Source organism: Trachemys scripta, chromosome 13 (assembly GCF_013100865.1).
Source record: "Trachemys scripta elegans isolate TJP31775 chromosome 13, CAS_Tse_1.0, whole genome shotgun sequence".
NCBI classification, from domain to species: Eukaryota; Metazoa; Chordata; order Testudines; family Emydidae; genus Trachemys; species Trachemys scripta.
This window is the reverse complement of record NC_048310.1, coordinates 43,005,924-43,029,427: the sequence shown is the minus strand read 5'-3', so window position 1 is coordinate 43,029,427 and position 23,504 is coordinate 43,005,924. Positions and strand designations below refer to the sequence as shown.

The 23,504-nt window shown below is 45.9% G+C and overlaps 1 protein-coding gene across 2 annotated transcripts in view; it reads left to right on the top strand.

The window, feature by feature from the left end:
* Positions 1 to 2,271: 2,271 nt before the first annotated feature.
* PLEKHG4 (pleckstrin homology and RhoGEF domain containing G4) overlaps positions 2,272 to 23,504 on the top strand; it is a 159,607-nt gene continuing 138,374 nt past the window's right edge. For both annotated transcript variants that reach the window (XM_034788275.1, XM_034788274.1), the window contains exon 1: positions 2,272 to 2,463. In XM_034788275.1, the coding sequence (XP_034644166.1) occupies positions 2,287 to 2,463 (177 nt within the window). In that variant the 5' untranslated portion in view covers positions 2,272 to 2,286. The remainder of the gene's footprint in view (positions 2,464 to 23,504) is intronic.

The following is a 23,504-nucleotide window of genomic DNA, read 5'->3' as shown; positions in this document are numbered from 1 at the left end:
CTTGAGATTGGCAGAACTCTGGGACTTAATTACATTGCCTTTAAAAACAGCGGAGAAATGTACACACACTTGGAAAGCCTATTTTGGGAATGAGAAGAAGCAATTAATTATTAATTGCTTGTCATCCCAAAATAATATTCTCAGGTGCATGTCACTTTCTCCACTGAGCACGCTTTTATCCAGAGTTCTTATGTTTAGCTTTAATGTTAGTTTCTACTGTTGAAAATGTTAATTTTGACACAATAGCCAGATTGCGATCTAACGTTAGCTGCCCTAGTTGTTTTGATTGTAACCCTACTAGCCTCGCTCTGGATTGGCTCATGAATATTCATGAGTTCATTTGGAGACAATTTGGTGGTGTGCTTCAAAAGAATTAAAGGTATCAAGATGCGCCGCGGCAGAGAAATGGTTGGGAACCACGTCTTAACAGGCTACTTGCACTCTTACCCTTAATAGTCACGCATCCAAGGCGAGTCCTACAGTTGGGTCAGACCACGCAGAATACGCCCACTAAAAGTGAGACAGAGGCACCAGTTTCATGACCAGCCTCCTAGACATAGGCATGGTCTCAATATTCCACCAAAGGGAGAAGATTTTGAAACCAAGTTAGTTTAACTGCTAATCTGGTAACTGCCTAGTGAGTGCTTGAACAACTGGCCAGCTGTGCCATTCTATAATTCAGGGAAATCACAAACCTGTAGCACCATTTCAGGCGTGTAAGAGAAGCCCCTCGCTCCTCTCCAATCCATGGCATCAATTCCTCTAGCCATCATTGCTCTGATACCCTAGGAAGGTTTCTCTCTGAAGGGGAAAGAGGGCTGTTTGTAGCGATTCCTGTTGCTTACAGTTTCATTCTATTCTTTTCTGGCTCCTGTGTAGTCCTTCCTCCTCTTCTCCGCTGAGTTAGTCTGTGTTGCCTTTGCCAGTTGCTGTGGCAGTATGTGACGGCAGCCTGGCTCCACAGCACCCCAATTTCCTTTGAATTGTGGACAACACCCAAACAAGGCTGCCAGCAGACACCGTGACCTGTTGAGTCTGAGGTGGCGGTGGAAGATACTGTCGATAGTTTCTATTCTACCATTGAAGATAGCTGGCATCTGGTTCCTTTGTCCCAGTGGTCTTCTGCGTCATGTTACTGAATCTATTGTCGTAGTGAAAGAGAAAGGGGCTCACTTGCTCTCCTTCATGTGGCCCACAAAAATTCCAGCCGTACATCCAACACAGCCGCCAAACCCTGCGCCACCACTGAACTGCACGGGATGTTGTTGTCTTTCCACGCAACGTGTTTTTTTGCAGTGATTCTCAGTATCTGGCTTTGTGTCCTCATGTCCTATGACTCTGTGTTTTCCGCCACAATTATATCAGGTCCATGTGTGTTGATGGATCACTGAAAGCACTGAGGCACCTGCATTTCCACTCGCCTTCTACCCCCACTGGCTTTTCCATTGTCTTTTCTGTAGGCCACTGCCTGGCTGCTCAGTGACCTTCCTCACTGCTCTGGCCACTGGCTATTTTAAACAATTAAAGAAGGGGCGGAGGAATTTGCCATGCTAAATTACTTCCTCTCTGGGGGAAAAAAGGTCTTTATACCCAGCTTGATATTCATGTGACTTGGTGCCATTGCCTGACATAGTCATCACTTTTCTATTTCCTTTCTAAAGGTTGTTAAGCAAACTATTTCTGTGCATTTCTGTAGGTTCCATTGTTATTTCCCCTGGTTTAACTTGACCTGTTACTCATTTATTGGAAATCTATGGCACCCTCCCCTGCCCCCCCCGCAAATCCTTTGGGGTCTCTTCTGGGAGAAAACGTTCTGCTTTTCTTTACATTCCAGAAACGGAAAGTGAATTTTGTTGAAAATCGTGCATAGATTGAGGCCTCTTTTCAGGGGACATTGGCATGCTCCCCACATGTAGTGTTTCCTTTAGATGTTATTTCTGGAAAAAGAGAGCAGTACGTTTCCTCAGTTCTGAATTAGAGTGTTTGCATGAAGGGAAAGTCTCCTAAGTAAGGTCAGACATATTCCAAAGAAACCGCTAAGTGAAAGTATAAATCAGTTATACGGGACTGCTCTGGAATAACAGGTCTGTGCCTTTTGTTGACTCTGCCTTATGGCGCTTGTATATTGCTGGGTTTGTAGTGCACTGCACATGGAAGCCAGTGTTTACTGCACTTGTCACTACATCTATTACTGCTAAACAAAGCGCAGTCTGTTGGCTGTCACAGCAGCCTTCAGGGTCCCCTAGCTCAGCCCCATGGCTGTGTCATGAGTTAGATTAGTTGGAAATGCAGAGTGGGGCGGGCAAGGGCTTGGATTACAGCTCCACGCTCAAAGTGGTTCAGTGGTTTATGCGTATTTATAAGAAGAGAGTAAAAGCTTGCGGGGGGAAATCATGGAAGAAAGAGAGAAAAAATGCTGCTTTTGGAAGTGAGAGGGCGAGGATAAAGGAGTTTAGAAACATGGTAAGTAGACCAGATACACAGATCGCTTTTCTGGGCACTGGCTGCGGCTGCTGTCGGGGCTTGCGGGGGGAGCCTGAGCTAATCCGAGGAAGTAAAGTTTGGGTCTTTGGATATTTTTTACATTAAAACATATTTGAACCGAAAGAATAAATTTAAAAAGGACCCCAAGCTTGTCTGTAACTTAGCTGCAGTCTGGATCCACTGTGCTGGAGAGATGCAGAGCTGTCCTCGGAGAGGAGTTTGGACTAAGACATCTCATGTGATAGCCGCAAGGAAACTAGAAGGGCAAGTGACTGGAATGGAGCTGAGACTTGGTGTCATTTCTTTGTATGCTTTCCCTCCTCGGTCCTTTGCCAGGGCAAAGCTGTGTGTGTCTGAAAAGCTGCGTTCAGTGAGAGCACCAGGAGTTTGCTGTCACTTTTCCTTCACTGACTCTGAAGTTCTCAATTGTAAAAAAAAAAAAAACCAAAAAACAACAAAAAACACCTCACAGAGAAGTTTTTGGCCTGATCTAATTTCAGTGGGATGAGAAGATAATCTCGCCCCTAACCCCCAGTGCATTAGGAAAACCAGCCTGGGCCTTGTGCTTCCTTCTCTGATTAGATTGATTCGTGTGTGGCAGGAGTGTGCACATTCCTATTTCAGTAATAATGTTAACCCTCCCTGTGCTGAAGTCCTGCCGATCAGGAGCGTGTTCCAGTTGCCGATGACTGACTTTTACCTGGCTGGTTTTAAGTGGCAGCGTGGGTTTGTTTGCACTATTTCAGAATGTTATCTTGCTTTGCATTTGGTTTGTTTGTATGCTACCACTGTTTTGCAATGATTTCATTTTGGCATTAGTTCTGTGGTGTCCATCTTAGTTTAATAATCAAGTGCATCTTCTCTGTGGTTTCCATATTGTACCTGCACAGGGAGGAACTGGAAGATCTGTGCAGTGGCTCTCAAACTTTTGTACTGGTGACCCCTTTCACATAGCAAGCCTCTGAGTGCGACCCCCCCCTTATACATTAAAAACACTTTTTAATATATGAACACCATTATAAATGCTGGATTCAAAGCGGGGTTTGGGGTGGAGGCTGACAGCTCATGACCCCCCATGTAATAACCTTGGGACCCCCTGAGGGGTCCTGACCCCCAGTTTGAGAACCCCTAGGATGTTTCTCCCTCTGGCTGCTCCGATACAATAGATTTTGAGTGTTGGAAACTACTCACTCTCACAGGCTTGGTCCAATGTCTAAGAGTGCAGTTAAGAAAGTGTTTGGACACAGATGCTGCAGGGCGGGCCTTTCCACCAAGGAGTCAATACAAACACGGAGCAGGGACATTATGACCTCCAAGATGTCAAGTGCCCTGTAAAAACAAACAAACTACTCAACGCTCTTAAAAAGAGGGCGTGGGAGCTGCTGAAGCTAAGAGGAAGCAGAACACATTACCAGGTAAGTACCAGTGTTAACAGGAGCTACTTTATTCTTGGAGAAGAGAACAGGACTGCCTCTTAACATGGCTATTGAATATAATTCCTTTCCCCACACACATAGGATAGCACATTACATCTGACCTACATCTCCCCTCCCCCCCCCAAAAGCACAATTACCTGATCAAAAACATCTACACAGATTTGTGTGCACAATTCCCTCCACTGCAGGTGCAATTACACTACAGTTTACCTGTCTTACAAGCCATGTACGTGTTTATTCCAGTGATTTTGTGCAGTCCGTCATTGTGCATGCAGATTTCTACATTCACCCGTTTTTACAAATCCGGCCTCAATGCTACTTGTGTCTGAAGTTGCAGTTGAAGAGATTCATAGACTTTAAGGTCAGAAGAAGCCATTATATTCATCTAGTCGTCTGACCTTTTGCATAACAGAGGCCATAGAATTTCACCCAATTATTCCTGCCTCTTGCTCAGTAACGTATGGTTGTGCTATAGCATAGCTTTTAGAAAGACATCCAATTTACCACATTCCCCCCAGCAATTTGTTCCAATGACTAATTACCCTTACTTGAAAAAAAAACCCTTGCATCTTATTTCCTGTTTGAACTTTCCTGACTTTTATTGCCAGTCACTGGCTCTTGTTCTGCCCCTGTCTGCAAGATTAAGGAGCCTTCTTCTCTCAGAAATCTTCTCCCCATGTAAGTGCTGGTAGACTGTGATCAAGTCACCTCTTGACCTTGTTCTGTGAAGCTAAATTTATTGAGCTTCCTGGTTTCTCACTGTAAAGCAAGTTTTCCAGACCTGGAATCATTCCTGAAGCTCTTTTCTGAACTGGTTAGATACATAAATAGAAATCCTTAAAAAAACGGGTCTGCTAAATACTGTGCCTCGGAGGGGTTCAGTGCACCACCACAAACCTAACGTGCCCCTCAGAGTCTGGGTGCAGCACACAAAAGATGGATTCAGGAAGCAACGTGACCAGGCTCTTGGATTATACTATCCAAAGCCTTGGAATAAGCTAGCAGAGACACAGCAATCAAGCAGTGACCAACAATACCCAACAACAAAAGAGACGTCAACAAGTGGGACGGAGAGCAGGACATCAGGTTCATGTGAAAAGGAAGAAGAATGTGCTCCTGGGAAGTAGTAGCATTAAGAGAGAGAGGTTTTGAGAAGGGCTTTAGGATGATCCGAAGGAAAGGGAACTCCAAAGAAGTGGAGCTAGAAGAGAGGGAATGCACCATTTAGAAAGGGCGGTGGCAAAGCGACTCACAGTAAGGAGACTGTGAGTGGATGAATGAACGGAGCACAAAGGTTGGAAGTGCTAAAGGAAGGCAGGACCTGGAGTGACTCTGGTGCCAGCATCATATGTAAGAATGGAAAGTTTCAAGTGGCAGCAGATGGCTAGGAAGCCAGTGAGGGGAATGGGAATAAAAATGAGACGTGCTGCAAGATTTCAGGCTGATTGAAATTGCTGGAGAGAGGATTCTGGGAGAGTGCTGCAGATGGCATTGCACACATATTGATATGGACCAGGCTGGCCACTGTATCCAAAGTACGCTTGAAACGCAGCTATAACATCTCCTGACCTCCAGCCCAATAAATACACTGGCTAGCCACAGTTTTAGGTACATATTTTTCCTTCTGGGATGGTCTGCTACTTTCCGCCCCCCCTTTCTCTAACATATGGCCTAACAAGAACATCTCAATTAGGGACTTTGCAGGGCCAAATGTAGCTCTAATGGAGTGATTGGGGAGAGAAGAGATGGCAGGTTCAAGGACCAGGAGGCCAGTGGCAAGGGCCATGCTACAGAGGGAAGAAGTGTGCTCGCTGCAGGATGTCTTGTGCACTCACGCATTGAATGGTTCTGCTCACAGTGGAGATGCTGGAGATTTGCATATTTTGACAGTCTTCTAAACTGTGCTTTAGTCCTTTGTATTTCTGTACTAAGCAGCAGGGAGCCCAGGTATTTGAAAACGCCGGCACCCTGGTTTTTTTTTCCAGTGTGAATCAGTCTGTGCTTGTAAAGAGTCAAGGTGGATGAGGTAATATCTTTTTATTGGCCCATATGCTTGTAAAGCCATTGTGGTGCTTTGTTTTTTATAAGGCACTGGAGTTGTGCATCGTGTGCTTGGCAAAGGCATGTGCGCATGCCAACTCTATTAGTTTAGGCTAGAAAGCCATACAACATGGGGTAAAAGGCAGCATTGTCCAGGGGCTAGGAAGCCTGATTCCTACTCGTGGCTGTGCCACAGCCTTCCTGTGTGACCATGGGCAACTCACTGGGTCTCCGTTTTCCTTCCCACTCTTTGTCTCTTCTGTTCGGCCTGCAGACTTGTTTGGGGCAGAGGCTGTCTCCCACTAGGTGCATGCCGAGCACAATGGGGCCTGATCCTGGCTGGAGCCTCTGGCTGCTACTGCAATACCAATTATTAGTAATAAGTGCCAGCTGCACACAGATGGAGAGCATGTCTCAAGAGGGCCTGATCACCTTCTGCTTCCTGGATTTAACGTGTGTAAGGTCTTGGTCACTAGTGTTTGGGGAACACTTGGTTCCTTTTTTTTTTTTTTTTTTTTTGGTGTTAATGTTGGTGGGGCTCACATGGAGCTACTTTAACTTGTCTCTCTGATTCCACCAGCAACCCATCCCCTACCCCATTTCCCTGGGGACAGCCCTCACCTCTTGACAAACACATGACTATTGCCTGGGTGTGGAAACAAACATACAGAGGCCCTGATTTTTAAAGTGACTTTGGGGTCCAACTTGAGTTGCCTTAAAAGGGACCTGATTTTTAGAAAATGTTGAGCATACAAAAACACTAGTCCCTTTTGAAAATCTTGGGTGTTCACTGCTAAATGCAGAAGAGAGGAGAGGTATGAGCACAGGGTCATAGCTAGATAAATGGCCAATACCAGGAAGCAGCAGGAACTGTAAAAGGAAATCCAAACAGATGCTTACTCTCCCCATTCCAACCACTCACTGGTGAGTGTGTGTGAGAGAGAGTTAGTTAAAGGCCAGAAGGTGCCTCTATGATCATCCAATCTGACCTCCTGCATCACACAGACCAGAGACTTCCGCAGTAGGCTTATTTTTCCTTGCTGTATAAGTGACATGACTGAGCCCAACAACTACAGCCTACTTTTTAGAGAGAGACCCTGTTCTGTGTCCTTCCCAGAGTTTGCCCAGGAGTCCCCTGTAAGGTTCTCTGATGGCTTTTAGTCTGGTTTACCCCAGGTTATTTCCCCAGCTTCCTGTCTGCATTCCCCATGTAAAACACATTGAGTCTCTCCTTGAACTCCTGTTAAGATCAGGGATGAACAAGTTATTTCTACTAAGCAGGCAGAGGAAACAGAATCTGCATATTTAGTGTTTTTCTTATGTAAGGAGGGCCTGGTTGCTGCCGACTCCACCTGGCAGAAGGGTTATACATGGTGAGAAGCTCGGCTTTCACTGACAAGGGGCTCGCGTACTTCACAACCGAACTCACTGCACACACCAGGGACTCCGTGCATCCCTCTATTCCACCCACCAGCTCCCTGTGTGCCACCCTTCCACCCCTTCTATTTCAGGGACTCCCTGCAACTGCCACCCCGCTGCCTATACCAGGGGATCCGTGGGCCCTCATCACCATTATTTCTTTTCTTTCTGGTTGGGGGAGAAATCGTTCAGGGTGTCAATATATTAAACTCAGCTGGGCTTTAGATCCCGGTTTTAGATCCGTAGACAATTACAGACCTGGTTGAAGCTGTTGGGTTTGCTAAGCTACATCTACTCTACCGCTTCTGTCGGCATGACTTATGTCGCTCAGTGGGGTGAATAAACCACCCCCCTGAGCGACATAAATTACACTGACATAAGCGCCAGTGTGGACAGCCCTGTGTTGGTGGGAGAGCTTCTCCTGCCAACATAGCTACCACCGCTCGCTGGGGCTGGAGTAGTTAAGCTAATGGGAGAGCTCTCTCCCGTCGACTTAGAGCGGCTACATTATAGATCTTCCAGCAGCACCGCTGCACTGGTGCAGCTGCACCGCTGTAAACTCTCTAGGGTCTGGTCTACACTGGGCAGATTGATCTAAGTTACACAACTTCAGCTACGTGAATAATGTAGCTGAAGTCGATGTAACTTAGATCTACTCACTGCGGTGAGTTGACTGCTGCCGCTCCCCCGTCGACTCCGCCTGCCCCTCTCACTCCGGTGGAGTACCGGAGTCAACGGGAGAGTGCTCGGGGGTTGATTTATCGTGTCTTTTAGACTAGAGGCAATAAAATGACCCTCGCTGGATCAATCACTGCCCGTCGATCCAGCAGGTAATGTAGACTAGCCATAGCCTTGGTCAGATGGCAGGGACTCTGTGTGTCCTCCATTTCCCTCCTCTGATTGTCTAACTGTTCGCTAAAATCCATAGAGTTCTGCCTATCGATGTCTAGAACATTCCCTGAAACTGTGGAATTGATTGGGTATGGCGTTCAAAAGTTATCATGTTGATATCTACAGCCAGACATAAGGAGAATTACCATCAAGTGGCGTATAAGGGCCTTGTTTTGCTTAGATTATTAAAAAAAAAAACGTTTCCTGCCCTCATGATTGTGGGGGGAAAAAAGCTTGAAAATGTGCCTCCCAAAGCTTAGGAATCAGAAGACAAATGGAAAGAACCCTACGTTAATGGTTTGTTTTTAAAATCTCATCATTTTAAAGCCAATCTCATGATTTCGGGGGGCTGACTGACGATCCTAGTCACATTCCTTAATGTGTTATGCTCAGATAGTGTGGTGATGAGTGTGAACTACAAACCTATTGTAACCCCCCTGCCATCTTTGAGGGCACAAACTCAGGGGGTTTGGGATGTGCTTTACTCACTCTCTGAGAATACGCTAGCTCTCTGAGCAAGTTTCTGTTTTAATCGTTCTTTCCAGACATGTAGACCTGGGGAATCCCCAGAGTTCAGATGAGAGGTATCAAGTATCACATTGGCATTGTTATTCCGGTAGGAGCCACTAACTATCTCCACACGGTAAACATGGGCAATAGAGTTCCAGGATACACAGTGACTGGGTGGGCAGATTCATTTGTCATGGGTACTGCGACTGTCTTCACAGTCCTGGTGGATAGGTATGTCACTCCACAATGTGCCATCAAACCATGGATTAAGGTGTCCAGCCGGGGCTTCAATAGTCACTGTCTGGTTCTCGGCTTGGTTGGATACCTCTAATTGTTCTTCCACATAACAAGTTGCACCTCCTCATAGAGTCGGTACAGACTTTTTACTTTTTATCACTCGACCTACTGGTTGTTCTGGCACCACAATTTGTTCTTTCTCCTTCCTCTGACAGGCATGTAGGAACAGGAAATGCACATTAAGCGCCTCTGCATGTTTGGTTCCTACCATCTCTCAACACTCCTTGGCTAGTTCTCCAAACATATCGGCATTTGTCCCAATTATTGGGGTACTTGGTTAATGTAGCCAGTTGCTGGGCATACTAGGGCCAGAGTATGTGATTTGGTGGACACTCCCACAATGGTTTTGGGGAATTCCAATTCTATGTTCACATATCAAGGTACAGGAAACTGGTGTCGCAGAGTCCCCATAGTGATAGTCCTTCCAGTAGCGAATAGGTATATTCTTCAATTGCTGATCGTAGAATGGTTTGAAGAGAAGAGTGACCCGGGAACCACTGTCCAAAACAGCTTTACACTTCCAAACGTCAACCTTCACTTCAATTTTGGTTTGGGGTCCATGTAGTCCATCTGGTATTGGAGTCAAAGGAGAATTCTGTAGATTGGTCTCTAATACTGGAATTTGTCTGCAGTGATTTCTCTTCTGGGGCCCAGAACACTCCCTATTGGGGCCCATTGTGGTTTCCCTGACATTTGTCTTCAATACATCATTCATAGGACCATACAATCTCAGGGCTGGAAGGGACCTCGGGAGGTCATCAAGTCCCACCCCCTGCTTAGAGCTGGACCAACTCCAACTAAATCATCCCAGCCAGGGCTTTGTCAAGCCTGACCTTAAAAACCTCTAAGGATGGGGATTCTGCCAGCTCTCCAGGTAACCCATTCCAGTGCTTCACCACCCTTCTAGTGAAATAGTGTTTCCTAATATCCAACCTAGACCTCACCCACTGCAACTTGAGACCATTGCTCCTTGTTCTGTCATCGGCCACTACTGAGAACAGCATTTAAGTTTTCAGGATTCTTACACCTGTGAGCAGTGTGGCTATACTCTCCACAATCTAACAGAAAAATCCTATCCTAGGCCCCAAAATTCTCACCGGCTCACTTGATCTAGTAGGGAAACAGTCCTGTCTCCTTCCCCTAGAAGAATTTCTCAGGGGAAAGGATCTATCACCATATTCTTTTTGCCATGGCTGCAGTGACACTGAGGGCAATGACTTTACCCATGGGTGTTAACACAGGTAGCATGGCAAGATAAGATTCTAACTCCTCTATCCTTTTGACCAAGGTCAGTGTTTGATTTCTTGCAGAATTCGAGACAATGGGGGCAGCTACTATAGTAGTGGGCTTTCTGATGGGCCTGCTATACTTCATCCTCACAAAGACTTTCAGCCACTCATTTCCCCATCTGCCACAGTCCACTCTTGTAGCATTGGGGTAGCCTGATCCATCCATGGATCAAATTAATCTTCCCTTCTAGGAGTAGGCTTCAGTCCAAAGAAAATTCTTAACTTCTAGTAGCTTCTGATGTCCATGATGGACCTTGAGGTCTGACCCATAACTTTGGCGAGAGTCTTCCAGGGCAGCTCTGATTGGTTCTCTACCCCAGAGACCAGATGCCTCAGAAACAGGAGGTGCCTTGTCCATCCTGGCCAGTAGGGGATGTTTTTATGAGCAGGAACTACAATCCCAGTGGTGCCTCTATCTTTGTAACCCCCCTGCTGCGTCTGAATGTACAAACTCAGGAGGTTTAGGATGGGCCCTGCCACCCGAGGTCCTGGGTCAATCTGCCACTGTGAGTGCCCCTGTGGAACTCCCTTAATTCTTCCCAGTGGTGATCTGGATGACTCAAACTGCTACTGTAATGGCTGTGCCTCCTGGGAAATCATGGGCAATCCACCCTAACAGCGGCTACTGTACTCTCTTCATCCATAAGCACACAATTCTCAAATGACCAAACGCCAATCAACTTTATATACACAATAGAAATGATATACACCAAAAATGCAAAAAACAAGTTATACTAAATAAATATATATGAATAAGGCTAGATTTTTTTTTTAAATGTCTACACCGAGGATGCCATAATTTTGTTTTGGTCACTTAACACAACCACCACAAACTCTCCCTGACTCTAAGTCAACCCTCCGACATGTCAGTCCCAGCTCCAGGCACCTGTCAGTGGTGCGCTTGTAGATGGTGCAGGCACTGTGGTCCAGTGTCTGTCCTGTCTGAAGGATCCACAGAGCAGTCCGAAATCGCTTTTTAGCTCCAGGGGATGGTCTGAATTCTCCTCACATGGAGGTAACCAGTTTAGATAGACGCCGTCTGCTTTTCCTCCTGGCTGAGGTAACTGTCAGTGATCAGGCTGTCGGCTGTGACATTAAGGTAGCCAGCTGAACTGACCGCTGGGCAGTTCGTTTCTTCACAGTACTGTGGTAGGCCCTATGGGGAACCTAACTGGATGGAATTTCCCAACTGAGGAACCCAGGGGTAGTGTGCCTCTCCCCGAGCTACCACACACACAGCACACCTGGGTGGTAAGTGCCAGTGGGGCTGCACTCCTTATGCTGCTGGTTGTGATGTGGCTGCTGTGGTATCTCACTCTAGTCCAATGGTATCCATTGTATAGGCTGCTGCAGCTGGATGGTGCCTATAGCAATAAACCCAAATAAGCACTGTGCAAAAATAGCTCCATTAGAGTATGAACAGAGCTCCCCTGTAAACCCATGCAATACAGCCGTCAAGTTAAACAAGCTCCTGCCAGCTGTGCTAACCTGAAGCACAGATTCAGAGTGCAAGATTGTCTGCCCTATCTGTCCTCTTTGTGCCACTCAGGTGGCACACAGGACCTAGGACGTAAGAACGGCCTTATCTTCTTTGTGGGGGATTCTCGCAGAGCCGGAAGGTCCCCAGAGGGAGCTGATCTCCTTCACCATCTCCATCTCCCCTTGTCCCTCTGCAGCTCAGAGGTGGCCCAGGCTGCTTTGCACGGCAGGGAAGCCGGGAGCCGTATGGCCAGACCGCAGTGCTCTCTAGTTATCCTCTACTTTTACTCAGGCTGGGCAGAGGATGAACCATAACTGAGCCCTGATGTCCTCTCCTCTACTGCACCACGCCAAACAGCTGGCCCATAGTTTCTACCAGGCGTTTATCTAACGTTTCAGAGGACGTTGCACACACAGGTTCTGGGCTCACATAGTGATACTGGTCAGAGCTGCTGCGGTCGAAGTATAGAGTTGCTTTTCCAGCACAGGTGAACATGCTGCACCACAGCAGTCACGACCGCTCCCAGCATATCCAAACATTTCCAAATGTGGCCACTGGTTTGGCGTGCGTCCCAGGTTTGGGAATCCAACTTTAATTGCCTTCAGGTGTCTCAGGCTGGGCACCCACAGCCTGCAGCACCCAAAAATCACTGGCCACTTCTGAAAATGTGGCTGCTTAAAATAGCCCCGTGGACCTACCAGAATTAGGTCCTTTCCCCTGATATTCCAGTTCAGTCCTGGAGCTCTGTTCTTCACACCCTCTACTCTGCAGGCAGAAGGAGCCACCCCCGTGGGCCAGCCTAGCAGTGCTGGAGCTCCGGCTTGCACCTTCTGGGCCCCTGCCCCAGCAACGAAGCAGACTGTGCAAGGGGCAGGACTCAGAAAGGATCAGTCAGGTGCCCTCAATGTGCAAAATAAACAAGGACCACACTTGGCTATTTACTCCCCCTCTCCACCCTTGCTCATTTTCACAGCAAATGGTGTGATTGAATAGAACCAGAATGGAAAAATAAAGCCTCCATTGTTGTCAGTGGCAAAACTCTCCTTGAGGTCCGTGGGATTTCATCCAGAGCGAAGCATTATTCCAGTGACACTCGTGAGCAGGAAAGAGCTCGGCTTCCCCATCTGTGAAAGTGTTAGTGCTTTTCTTGTGACCGTTCCCACCCCTAAGCACTCATTATGACGGGTTCGGTCACAGAAGCCCCCTTGGGACTGTCACCTGATGTGCTGAGACTACCTCTGAGCCTGTTTTCTCTGCCAGTTTGGGCCTCCAGAACCCTGCCTCGTCGAGCCAGACACACCAGTCTGCTCCAGCACAGACCCAGGGCCTGAACCACGTTCCCCAAACCTGCAGACTTCCCTGAAAACAGCTTTAAAAGTGCTCCTGTCTCTAGTACCCAGACACCCAACTCCCAATGGGATCCAAACCCCAAATAAATCTGTTTTAATCTGTATAAAGCTTATACAGGGTAAACTCAAATTGTCCGCCCTCTCTAACACTGATAGAGAGATATGCACAGCTGTTTGCTCCCCCAGGTATTAATCACTTACTCTGGGTCAATTAATAAGCAAAAGTGATTTTATTATGTATAAAAAGTAGGATTTAAGTGGTTCCAAGTAATAAGAGACAGAACAAAGTAAGTTACCAAGCAAAATAAAACGAAACACGCAAATCTAAGCCTAATACAGTAGGAAACTGAATACAGGTGAATCTCACCCTCAGAGATGTCCCAAGAAGACTGGACTCCTAGTCTGGGTCCAGCAATCACTCACACCCCTGTAGTTACTGTCCTTTGTTCCAGTTTCTTTCAGGCATCGCTTGGGGGTGGAGAGACCATCTCTTGAGCCAGCTGAAGACAAAATTAAGAGGTTTCCAGGGCGTTGTATATTCTCTCTTGTGGGCGGAAACCCCTTTGTTCTCCTGTGCAAAATCACAGCAACAAGCTAGAGTTTGTAGCCACTTGGGCAAGTCACATGTCCATGAATGATTCAGCTTTTTGCAGGCCAATGCCATTGTTTACATGTTAGTTTGAATGTTCTCAGGAAAGCTCAGATGTGGATTGGCATCTCCCAAAGTCCATTGTCAGTTAAGTGTTTCTTGATTGGGCACTTACTGAGAATAGTCCTTTCTCAAGAAGCTGACCAAATGGTTCACTGAGGCTACTTAGAATCAAACACATTGAGATACAAGTCCATGGCCAATATCCGTAACTTCAAATACAAAAATGATACACACATACAGACAGCATAATCATGACCAGTAAACTACAACCTTTCCATAGACACCCCACTTGACCTCCTCTGTACAAGACCTGGTGCAACCATAGGACACTGGTTGCAACAATGATCTATATGGTCACGGTTCATGTCAATAACATCACACTGATGACGGCAGCAGTGCTATGTGGCAGCTGCATTGTGCTGGCATCTCTCTGCATGTGGACTGGTTTACATTGGAAATGATCACTAACTATTGAAGGGAAGGATGGGCCAGTGGGTCAGGTGCTAGCCCAGCTCTGGCATAGATTCCTGGTGTGCCCATGGGAAAGTTACTTCATCTGTGCCTCAGTTTCCCATCTGAGCAGTGGGGATGATAGCTCTACCCTGCCTCCCCGGGGTGGGTAAGGAGAAACGCATTGTGAGGTGCCCAGATACTATGGGAATGGGAGGGGCCACATAAGTACTTCAGATAATATTTAGGTGACACTTAGTAAATAAATAATGGTGCTTCCTGTATTCTGTGTTGGGAAAGTTAATTTCCTTTCTTGCTTGGAGTCTAGACTGTAATTCCAGGCAGCTTGCCGGAGGCAGTCAGCAATAAGGTAAAATTTAGACTAAATAGGGCAGTTTACTGAGGAAATGCGGGCTGCTGTCTCCGGGGAGAGCATTGTCGGTCACTGAATTTGCATGCAGCTGCCTATGCTCCTCATTTCTCTAAGATTGGGGAGGTGCTGTGTGCTCTTGTCTCTAAGAGAAACTGTGTCACTTAGCGCCAGTGAGCTGTGCCTGGGTATCTGGCTGATTCCTGTGTCTTCCAACACTTGTGCTTAGGTAGCAGACCCCGGCTGGCAGGAGCAAAGGATGGAGCCAAACAGAAAATCTTACTTCGACCCTTTGGTTGTAGTTCTGCTGGGGTAGGAAGGAAGTGACAAAGGGAATCACAAAGACCTTTAAGCATCGGGGATCCAATTCTTTGTTTCTGTGCAAAGCAATGAGTGAAATACTGGACCATGGACAGACAAAGCATGGAAAGCTTTAATCCAGTGCACATGGTGATCGGTGGAAAACATCTCCTGTAGCATGCGGAGAATAACTATTTGTGTATCCAGGGGTTTACTTTTTTCCTTAAAAACTTGGTAAATTCGGTCTTGTGGTAACAGTAACAATAGTGGCTAAAGTCAGGCAACATTTGGACAGGTGACATACAAGCTTGCTTTACAATCTCTTCTAATGCAACTCAATCTGGACTTGCCGGATGCCCTGTTATTCATGCTGGGCTCCCCACACAGCTGTGCCAATGTATATCAATGATAACCAACATCATCTTCTGGTATTCCAGCCCTAGGTGAGAATGTGAGAAAGACAGGTATTTTTCTTACCTGCATAATCGTTGTGTGTAATATTATTGGAAGTTGTCTGGCGGTACTATTCCTGATTGTTCTGTTGATTAGACGGTATAATCAGTTAATCTTAGAGGAATGTATGCATATTGTTAGTTGTGGTGCATTTCTTTTTAAAAGCAGTGCATCTCACCAGTACAGTCCATTTCCTGGCTTAATCTCTCCAATGGTATTTTTTCTTTGGTGCAGAGTTAATATCTACTGAACCTACGAAGTGTACCTCATTGTGAGCTCAACTGTAAAAAGTATGTGAAAGTTCATAAGATGTTGCAATAACCATGAAAAATAGATGAAGTTGTTTACGACGTTAAATGTTGTAACCACTGCAAGAGAGCCAGACAAAGAAGCTGGATTAGTCTACATCAAAAAAGCCATGTTACTGTAATCCAAGGATTGTTAAAATTATGCTTGGTAAAAACAAAAAACATGGAACCGGATGTTTATAGACCAAAATTGGTGTGATGGCTATTACGCTTAATTGGTGGACCACATAATGAGGGGGGGGGTGAACTATGCCACCCACTTTTTCCCTTTTGGGGGTTTCTTATAAAGAGACTTTGGGAAAAAAAGATCAGTTTAGCTCTCCTTGTCCTCTCCTGTCCCACCATGTGTCCTAGCTGTCCTCACCTCATCTCCACCCAGCTCGTCCCCCGAACTGCCAGCATGGCAACTCATGTTGGCCCATCTGAACCCATCTAAAAGACTTTCTTTCTAAAAGGAAGGCTAGCCCTGACCTTGTTCAAGGACCTTTGTTTTCACCTGCGAATGCTGAAAGTCATCACATTAGTATGAGACCAGGTGGGCGAGGTAATAGCTTTTATTGGATCCGCTTCTGTTGGTGAAAGAGACCAGCTTTCAAGCTTACACCGAGCTCTTCATCAGGTGACTAAGAGCTCAGTGTAAGCTCGAAAATTTGCATCAGTTGGTGAAAGAGGCTGGTCCAACAGAAGATATTACCTCACCCACCTTGTCTCTCTAATGTTCTGAGACCAACACGGCTACAATCACACTGCAAATCACATTATCATGACATCCAACCCCCAGCCCATCAGTGGGGATATCTAAGTCCCAGCACGGCAAGAAGCACATGAGATCCTGCATTGTTTTCCCTTCCCTAGTTGTGTTATTTTCTGCCTCCTTTCTTTCCTGCTATCCTCTCTCTCACTCTTAGCTGATTTCACGATTCAATGAAAAGCTATGTCCCACTCATCCAACCTTGACTTGTCTAAATAGAAAAGATCCAATCAGATGACATCCCTGAAACCAGGATCCAGGCAGCAGGTGTTGTGGTTGATTTGCCAGCCAAAACAGCCACTCATAACTAACCAGTGGGTGTATTTCACCCACCTTTTCTCTCCTGCCCCTGGTGTCTGTTTGCTAAGAACAGGATAAGCAAATTGCCTCTACACTTCAGGACTGAGTAACATTAACCCCTTTTCTTTTAATCAAAGAAAGGTTGTTCTGAAAATAAGAAACTAATATTTTCTCCAAGAGTAGAAAGACTTTAAAAGTTTTAACTAAGTTTGTTTTGCATAATCACTCAGCCAGAGTTTCAGTATAAATACCTGTTTTAATTCTCTATTCGTTCTTGTATTAAATCAATACACTTTTAATCTAAATGAATGTTTGAAGTGTTTGCTAAGTAACCAAGTAAAACCAAAGCCTCTGTTTAAAATAACCCTGAACCTACCTATCGCTGTTTAATGTTAGACAGTGAAAGAGTTTCTAAACAGTGTGACAAAGTTCCTCCTCTATCTTGGTGGGTCCTGCACTTATTGGCGGATTTTCTTGCCTCAGAGATTCACCATGTGGGTTCGGGAACAGCCCAGAGACCTTCCCCTCTGGAAGAACCCACAGTCCAGGTCAATTGGGAGGTTTGGGGGGGGAACCCGGACCCACCCTCTACTCCGGGTTCCAGCCCAGGGCCCTGTGGACTGCAGCTGTCTATAGTGCCTCCTGTAACAGCTGCATGACAGCTACAACTCCCTGGGCTACTTCCCCATGGCCTCCTCCAAACACCTTCCTTAGTCTCACCACAGGACCTTCCTCCTGGTGTCTGATAACGCTTGTGCTCCTCAGTCCTCCAGCAGCTCACCCTCTCACTCTCAGCTCCTCACACCTCTTGCTCCCAGCTCCTCACACTCACACCACAAACTGAAGTGAGCTCCTTTTAAAACCCAGGTGCCCTAATTAGCCTGCCTTAATTGATTCTAGCAGCTTCTTAATTGGCTCCAGGTGTCCTAATTAGCCTGCCTGCCTTAACTGGTTCTAGCAGGTTCCTGATTACTCTAGTGCAGCCCCTGCTCTGGTCACTCAGGGAACAGAAAACTACTCATCCAGTGACCAGTATATTTGCCCTCTACCAGACTCCTGTACCCCACTGGTCTGGGTCTGTCACAACACCTTTAACTCTTTAGGCCTTTGAGATCAGTATCCAGACAACACCCTTACAAGATACGTATACGTCCAACCAAAATTGGCGACCCTAACACAAGCAAACGACAGCATTGCATGGTTTCAAACCACTATGTGTGATGTGAACATGTTTGCCAAAGCCCAGCCTGAGAGCAAGAAGCTTTCTTTACTGTATACCGAACCCAGCATTTAATGCTGCATGAAGGGCTCTGGTTTGGTTGTGAGGCACAGCCCTGAGAGGGAAACAGAGAGGAGAGACGCTGCCCCAGGGAGGCCTTCAGGAAAGACTATGCATGAAGACAGTGGGCTCACTCCCTTCTCTGTGCCTAGGCAGCGCTAGTGGCAGACTGCGTGGGGTCAGGGAGACAACTCTGTCCTTCCTCCTTGCACTCTTTGGGGGTGACTTGCTTGCTGAGGGATGCTAGGAGAGTGCTACCCTAAGCCCAGGGAGTGCATTTGTGCCGTTGCCTTGCATTGGGAGTCCAGGGAAGGGAGAAGGCTCCTTGCACCCTGCATTGGCGCCAGGGCCAGATGTTTTAGCTGAAAGCCTATGCATGCTGCACAGCAATCCTGGGGCCTGCCCTAGTGGTAGTGACTTTGACGGTCCAAATGCTAGAGAAGCTTTCTTCCCAAATACCGGCTGGGAGGACAAACAGCAGGCACCTGTCCTTGGCAGAGGGAAGAGTGCTGCAGGCGTGGCTGCATATCTTCGTTGTGAGGAAGAGATTAAGGTCATTGTTAAACGGGACTTCCTGGAGCCACTCACAACAATAGATAAGGCACCAGAGAGGAAATGAAATATTCTGGGCCAAGCTGGTGCCCAAACTACAAGCGTTCAATGAGGATGCTCCGATCCCAGGCAGCCTAAGCAAAGGGCCAGCTAACAAAATGCAGGATCACCCGCGGTAACAGGGTGGATGGTGGGGGCCCTGAGCCCCACCTCTTGCCCAGCCCTGGCTGCAGATGCACCCCCAGAATCTGAACTTTAATTTTAAAAGAACTCATGTTCCTAGCCCTCATGGTTGAGAGGAAAACCTTGAAAATATAAGCCCAGAGTAGCTGATACAGACACCTCTGCCTGAGTCTACACTCCCCTTGAAACAATAACCCTGCAGGGGTGAACTGCGCCAGTCACCTCATTGTGCTGTTCACTCCCATTCCAAAAGAGCACACTGTAAATATCGAACATTATTAACTATTCCACGCAGGGAAGAGAATTATTCCACAATCCTATACTGTGCACCAGAAGCCAATAATCCCAGCTGTCTCCTGCCCTGAAGCCTAGACCTCCAGCTGCTCCCTGCCAACTTCTCAAATAGGGTTAGGAGCAGCCAACACAAATCTGGGGTGTAAAAAATCCCTGAACACGTAAGGCCAGCATAAAACTGAATTGGATATGGCAGTAATGATCAGAGGCTACTGCACTAATTAGATCACTAGCAGAGTAACAAACCCAGAGTCGTCTTTACTGATTAGATTAATCATTTTCACATTTCACTCATTAAAAACCTCTATTTTAACATTTGAATGAAGCCTGCTTTCCCCAGAGGCTGTACAAGGTTGCAAAGCCCTGTCAACACAGCCCCTCCATCTGACCCCACCTTGGGGTACAACAGTGAGGGGAGGTTTTCATTCCTTCCTTTGCCGTTGTCTTGTGGGGGAGCCCAGATAATACATTGGCTCCTTCCCCTCAGAGCTGAAGGACATGTTTCCCAAGAGTAGAGAATCGAGTAGCTCACACCAGCCCCTACTGACAGAGCAGTGGTTGTGAGAGGCAAGGCGAGATTGCCAGAATAAGGAGGCAGCATAGGTAAATTGGGCACTACTGTGGGGCAGTTTGGTAGCTGGCTGATAAGGAATGCATATACCGGTACTGGGCGAAATAGTCAAAAGATGGCAGGTCTTTTGCCAATCAGAATCCTCAGGGGATCTAGTAACAGACATAAAGTGAATGCTGAAAATCCACTTGTCTGAGTGCTTAAATTTGCACAGCCTGGTATACTCTCAGCCAGGCATATACTGTGGTACCCAAAATCTCCTCTCGCTTATACCAGGCGAACTCCCCTGACTTCAATGGAGTTGAACTGGTATCATAGAATCATAGAATCATAGAATATCAGAGTTGGAAGGGACCTCAAGAGGTCATCTAGTCCAACCCCCTGCTCAAAGCAGGACCAATTCCCAGCTAAATCATCCCAGCCAGGGCTTTGTCAAGCCGGGCCTTAAAAACCTCCAAGGAAGGAGACTCCACCACTTCCCTAGGCAACGCATTCCAGTGTTTCACCACCCTCCTAGTGAAATAGTTTTTCCTGATATCCAACCTGGACCTCCCGTGCCCAGATGGCGATTTGCAGTGTGCTGGGAAATGTTGGAAGATTTCCACGGGACAGCTTTAATCACACTTCTCTGCTGTTCTTGATGTGCTCCTTTTGTGAACACCAACGGAGCTGGGGGTGTGGTGCGCTTGCATAATATGTGATCATCCGCAGTACAGCCTTATAGACTGGGTACAGGGGCCTGAGGTTAGGTCTAGGAAAGGAACACAAAGAGGAAAATGCTTAATTCTAAGGCTATAGTCTCACTGTGTGGTTCTGGTGACTTACCCAGGAGGGTTATAGTGAAACGATATTTCTCCATATTTTCTCAGTGTATTTCTCCTTTGGTTACATGTCTCCTCTGGTTGGCATTCTCTCGGGGGCAGACTCTCAGAGCTAGGTTTAAACCATTGCAGTGTCTGTTGAGTTTGATCCATGCCAGGGTGGATTTGATTTAAATCAGTCAGGAAGACTCGATTTAATCATGGTTTTCTACATAAAAGTACATTCTTGTTGGTTGTTATAACCTTAATACATATTCTTCACAACTCAGAGATGTAGGTTTCATTTTTAGAAGGTACACACTATACATTTTGAAACAATGATTTATTTTGAAAACTTTTCAGATTCGTTTTACAGCTATATCAGAAAATGAATGATTGGTTATTTCATTTACCAAAGGTAATTGAAGCAGATATTTATGTAGTTAGTCATTGGGAGGTGAACTATCTTCAGTTCAACAGGTTAATCATTAATATTTGGAGGATTTTCTTGCCATGCTGTATTAGGAGAACATCACCAGACAGACATTTTAATTGTTTTATTTAACTAAAACAACAAGGTTAAGTATTCTGGATTTTTTTCTTCAACAGCAAACATATAATATTTTAACAAAACAAGCATATGTCCCTCGCTTCTCACATTTATCTCCAGACTTCTTCTTCTTGTCCAGATCTATTCCGCTCCCAACAATTTTCTATTCATTGAACTTTTTGAAACTTTGCACTTTTAGAGAGAGGTAAGGGATTGACTCTGTACACAAATTTGCAGAGGGACAATAGGGTTGAGGTCTGTTGTTTCTCACCTCTATATATTCTTTCTTTATTTAAAAACATTTTTGCTGTTAACAAGCATGTTATCTCTGGAGACACAAATCCACAGTTTGAGAACTGCAAAACTAAGCATCTCTGATGGTATCTTCTAGACTAAAACAAAGAGTCTGGTGGCACCTTAAAGACTAACAGATTTATTTGGGCATAAGCTTTCGTGAGTAAAAACCTCACTTCTTCGGATGCATAGATATCTTCTAGACTGAGCACCAAGTCCCATTGGGTAGATAGAAAGATTAACCTAAATAATCTATGCAGAAGCCCCTGGAACCCCACAAGATTGGGTCCCTAATCCATGAACTATTGGAACTCATGTACAAAACTTTTCTTAAACATGACGTGAATATATTGTCTCATACTATAGAATTAGAATTTATAATCCCTATTCCATGATGAGATCTCTTTGAGCTATAATGTATCTTAATTAAAACTGTCTTTAGATAGGTTTTTTTCCCCCTCAAAAAGCATTTTATCAAAAAAATCCGATTATTTTTTAATTAAAAAAAAAATCATTGATTTTTATCCACCCTGATCCATGCTGAATGGCTGTGGATTCTTTCAAACTTGTGCTGCCTCTCAGACTATGTTTACCTTTTGAACAAGGTTCTTCTCATACTCTCAGGAGACTGGTATGCAGGCCCGTTCATGGATGAAAGAAAAAAATGCCTGTGAATGTATTCTTTTTTGTGTTTGAGCTTCATAACCACCCACATTTTGGCATCCATCTCTTCTGTGCACAAAGATGTCTTTTAGAAATCGCTCGTTAAATCTCCGCCCTTCTTTGATATGTATGGAAATAATGGAAACGCATGAGACTGCTTTTGTTCAAACAGGCTATAAAGGGAGTATCTCTGGGGCTATATTTATTCCTTTCTAACTAGGAGTTAAGTGAAAGCGATCCACTCAGTTTATCACTGAGTTAGCTAGCTTATTGGCATGTGTTTCTAACACTGTATTTGAGCATGGGAAAGGTTTTCATCCAGTTCATGTAAGTCCTGAACAGCAGGCCCTGGGAGAAGGAGAACTTGAGGGCATGACTATTCATAGGATCATAGGACTGGAAGGGACCTCGAGAGGTCATCTAGTCCAGTCCCCTGCACTCATGGCAGAATTAACGTGTTTCTTTCTTTCCCAACAAGTGGTGATGCAAAAGTCATAGAAAAGTTCTGACAAAGGGTTATGTATTAATGGGCAGTTTTTCCAGAGAGCTCTGCATCCTGCAACTCCCATTGTTTTCAGTGGGATCTACTGAGTGTGGAGCATGTTTGAGTGTTCCCATTCTTGTGGCCAGAGTTTCAAAGCACTTTGGGTTCAGGTGTTATCTGCAAAGTTGGGTGAACCTGAACTGAGTCTGACTCAGAGAACACAGGTCATGTTGAGGTGACACAGCATTGCTCAATGCTCAAGCAGCTCCGTGGAGCTAGTGGACCATGACTCCTGGGAATGGAGGAGCACAAGTGGCTGAAGCAGCAGAGGGCTGGTCTCATGAGGAATCAGATGACCATTCTCCTTGTGCTCTAGGGATGAGTTACCAGGGTTCTTCTGGGCTGGAAGCGTCCCCATGTGGCTGGTCCTTTCCTGCAGCCTGTACCCCAGATATGGGCTCCCAGTGTTTGGGATCCACCGTAGCATCTCTTGTCATTTGGGATCCAGTGATAGGCAACCAGAGGCAAGCCATCCCTCCCCTCCTAGGGTTGCCACTTTGGTGTATTAGTCTGATGGGGCTAGCTCCTTTCCCCGATGACGTTGTGACATTGACATTACAATACTGTGACATTGCATCAGTATGTCATAATGATTCATAGAGTTTAGGGCCAGAAGGGACTGTCAGCTCATCTGATTTGACCTCCTGTATATCACAGCCCTAACATTTCACCCAGTTGCCCCTGTATGGAGCCCCATAGCTTGTGTACTAAAACACGTCTTTCAGAAAGGTATCCAGTCTTGATCTGAAGACTTCAAGAGATGGAGAATCAATCACTTTCCTTGGTAGTTAGTTCCAGTGGCTTATCACCCTCTCTGTTAAAAACAGTCTTATTTCTAATTGAATTTGTCTGGCTTCAGCTTCTCGCCATTGGATCTTGTTATGCCTTTGTGTGCCAGAGAAATGCATACAATCGTAACACAAATAATTATTTAAGTGCTCGCTGATGTGAAGATAAAGTTTCTGGCACTGCTTAGTCATTTTGTGGGTGGATTA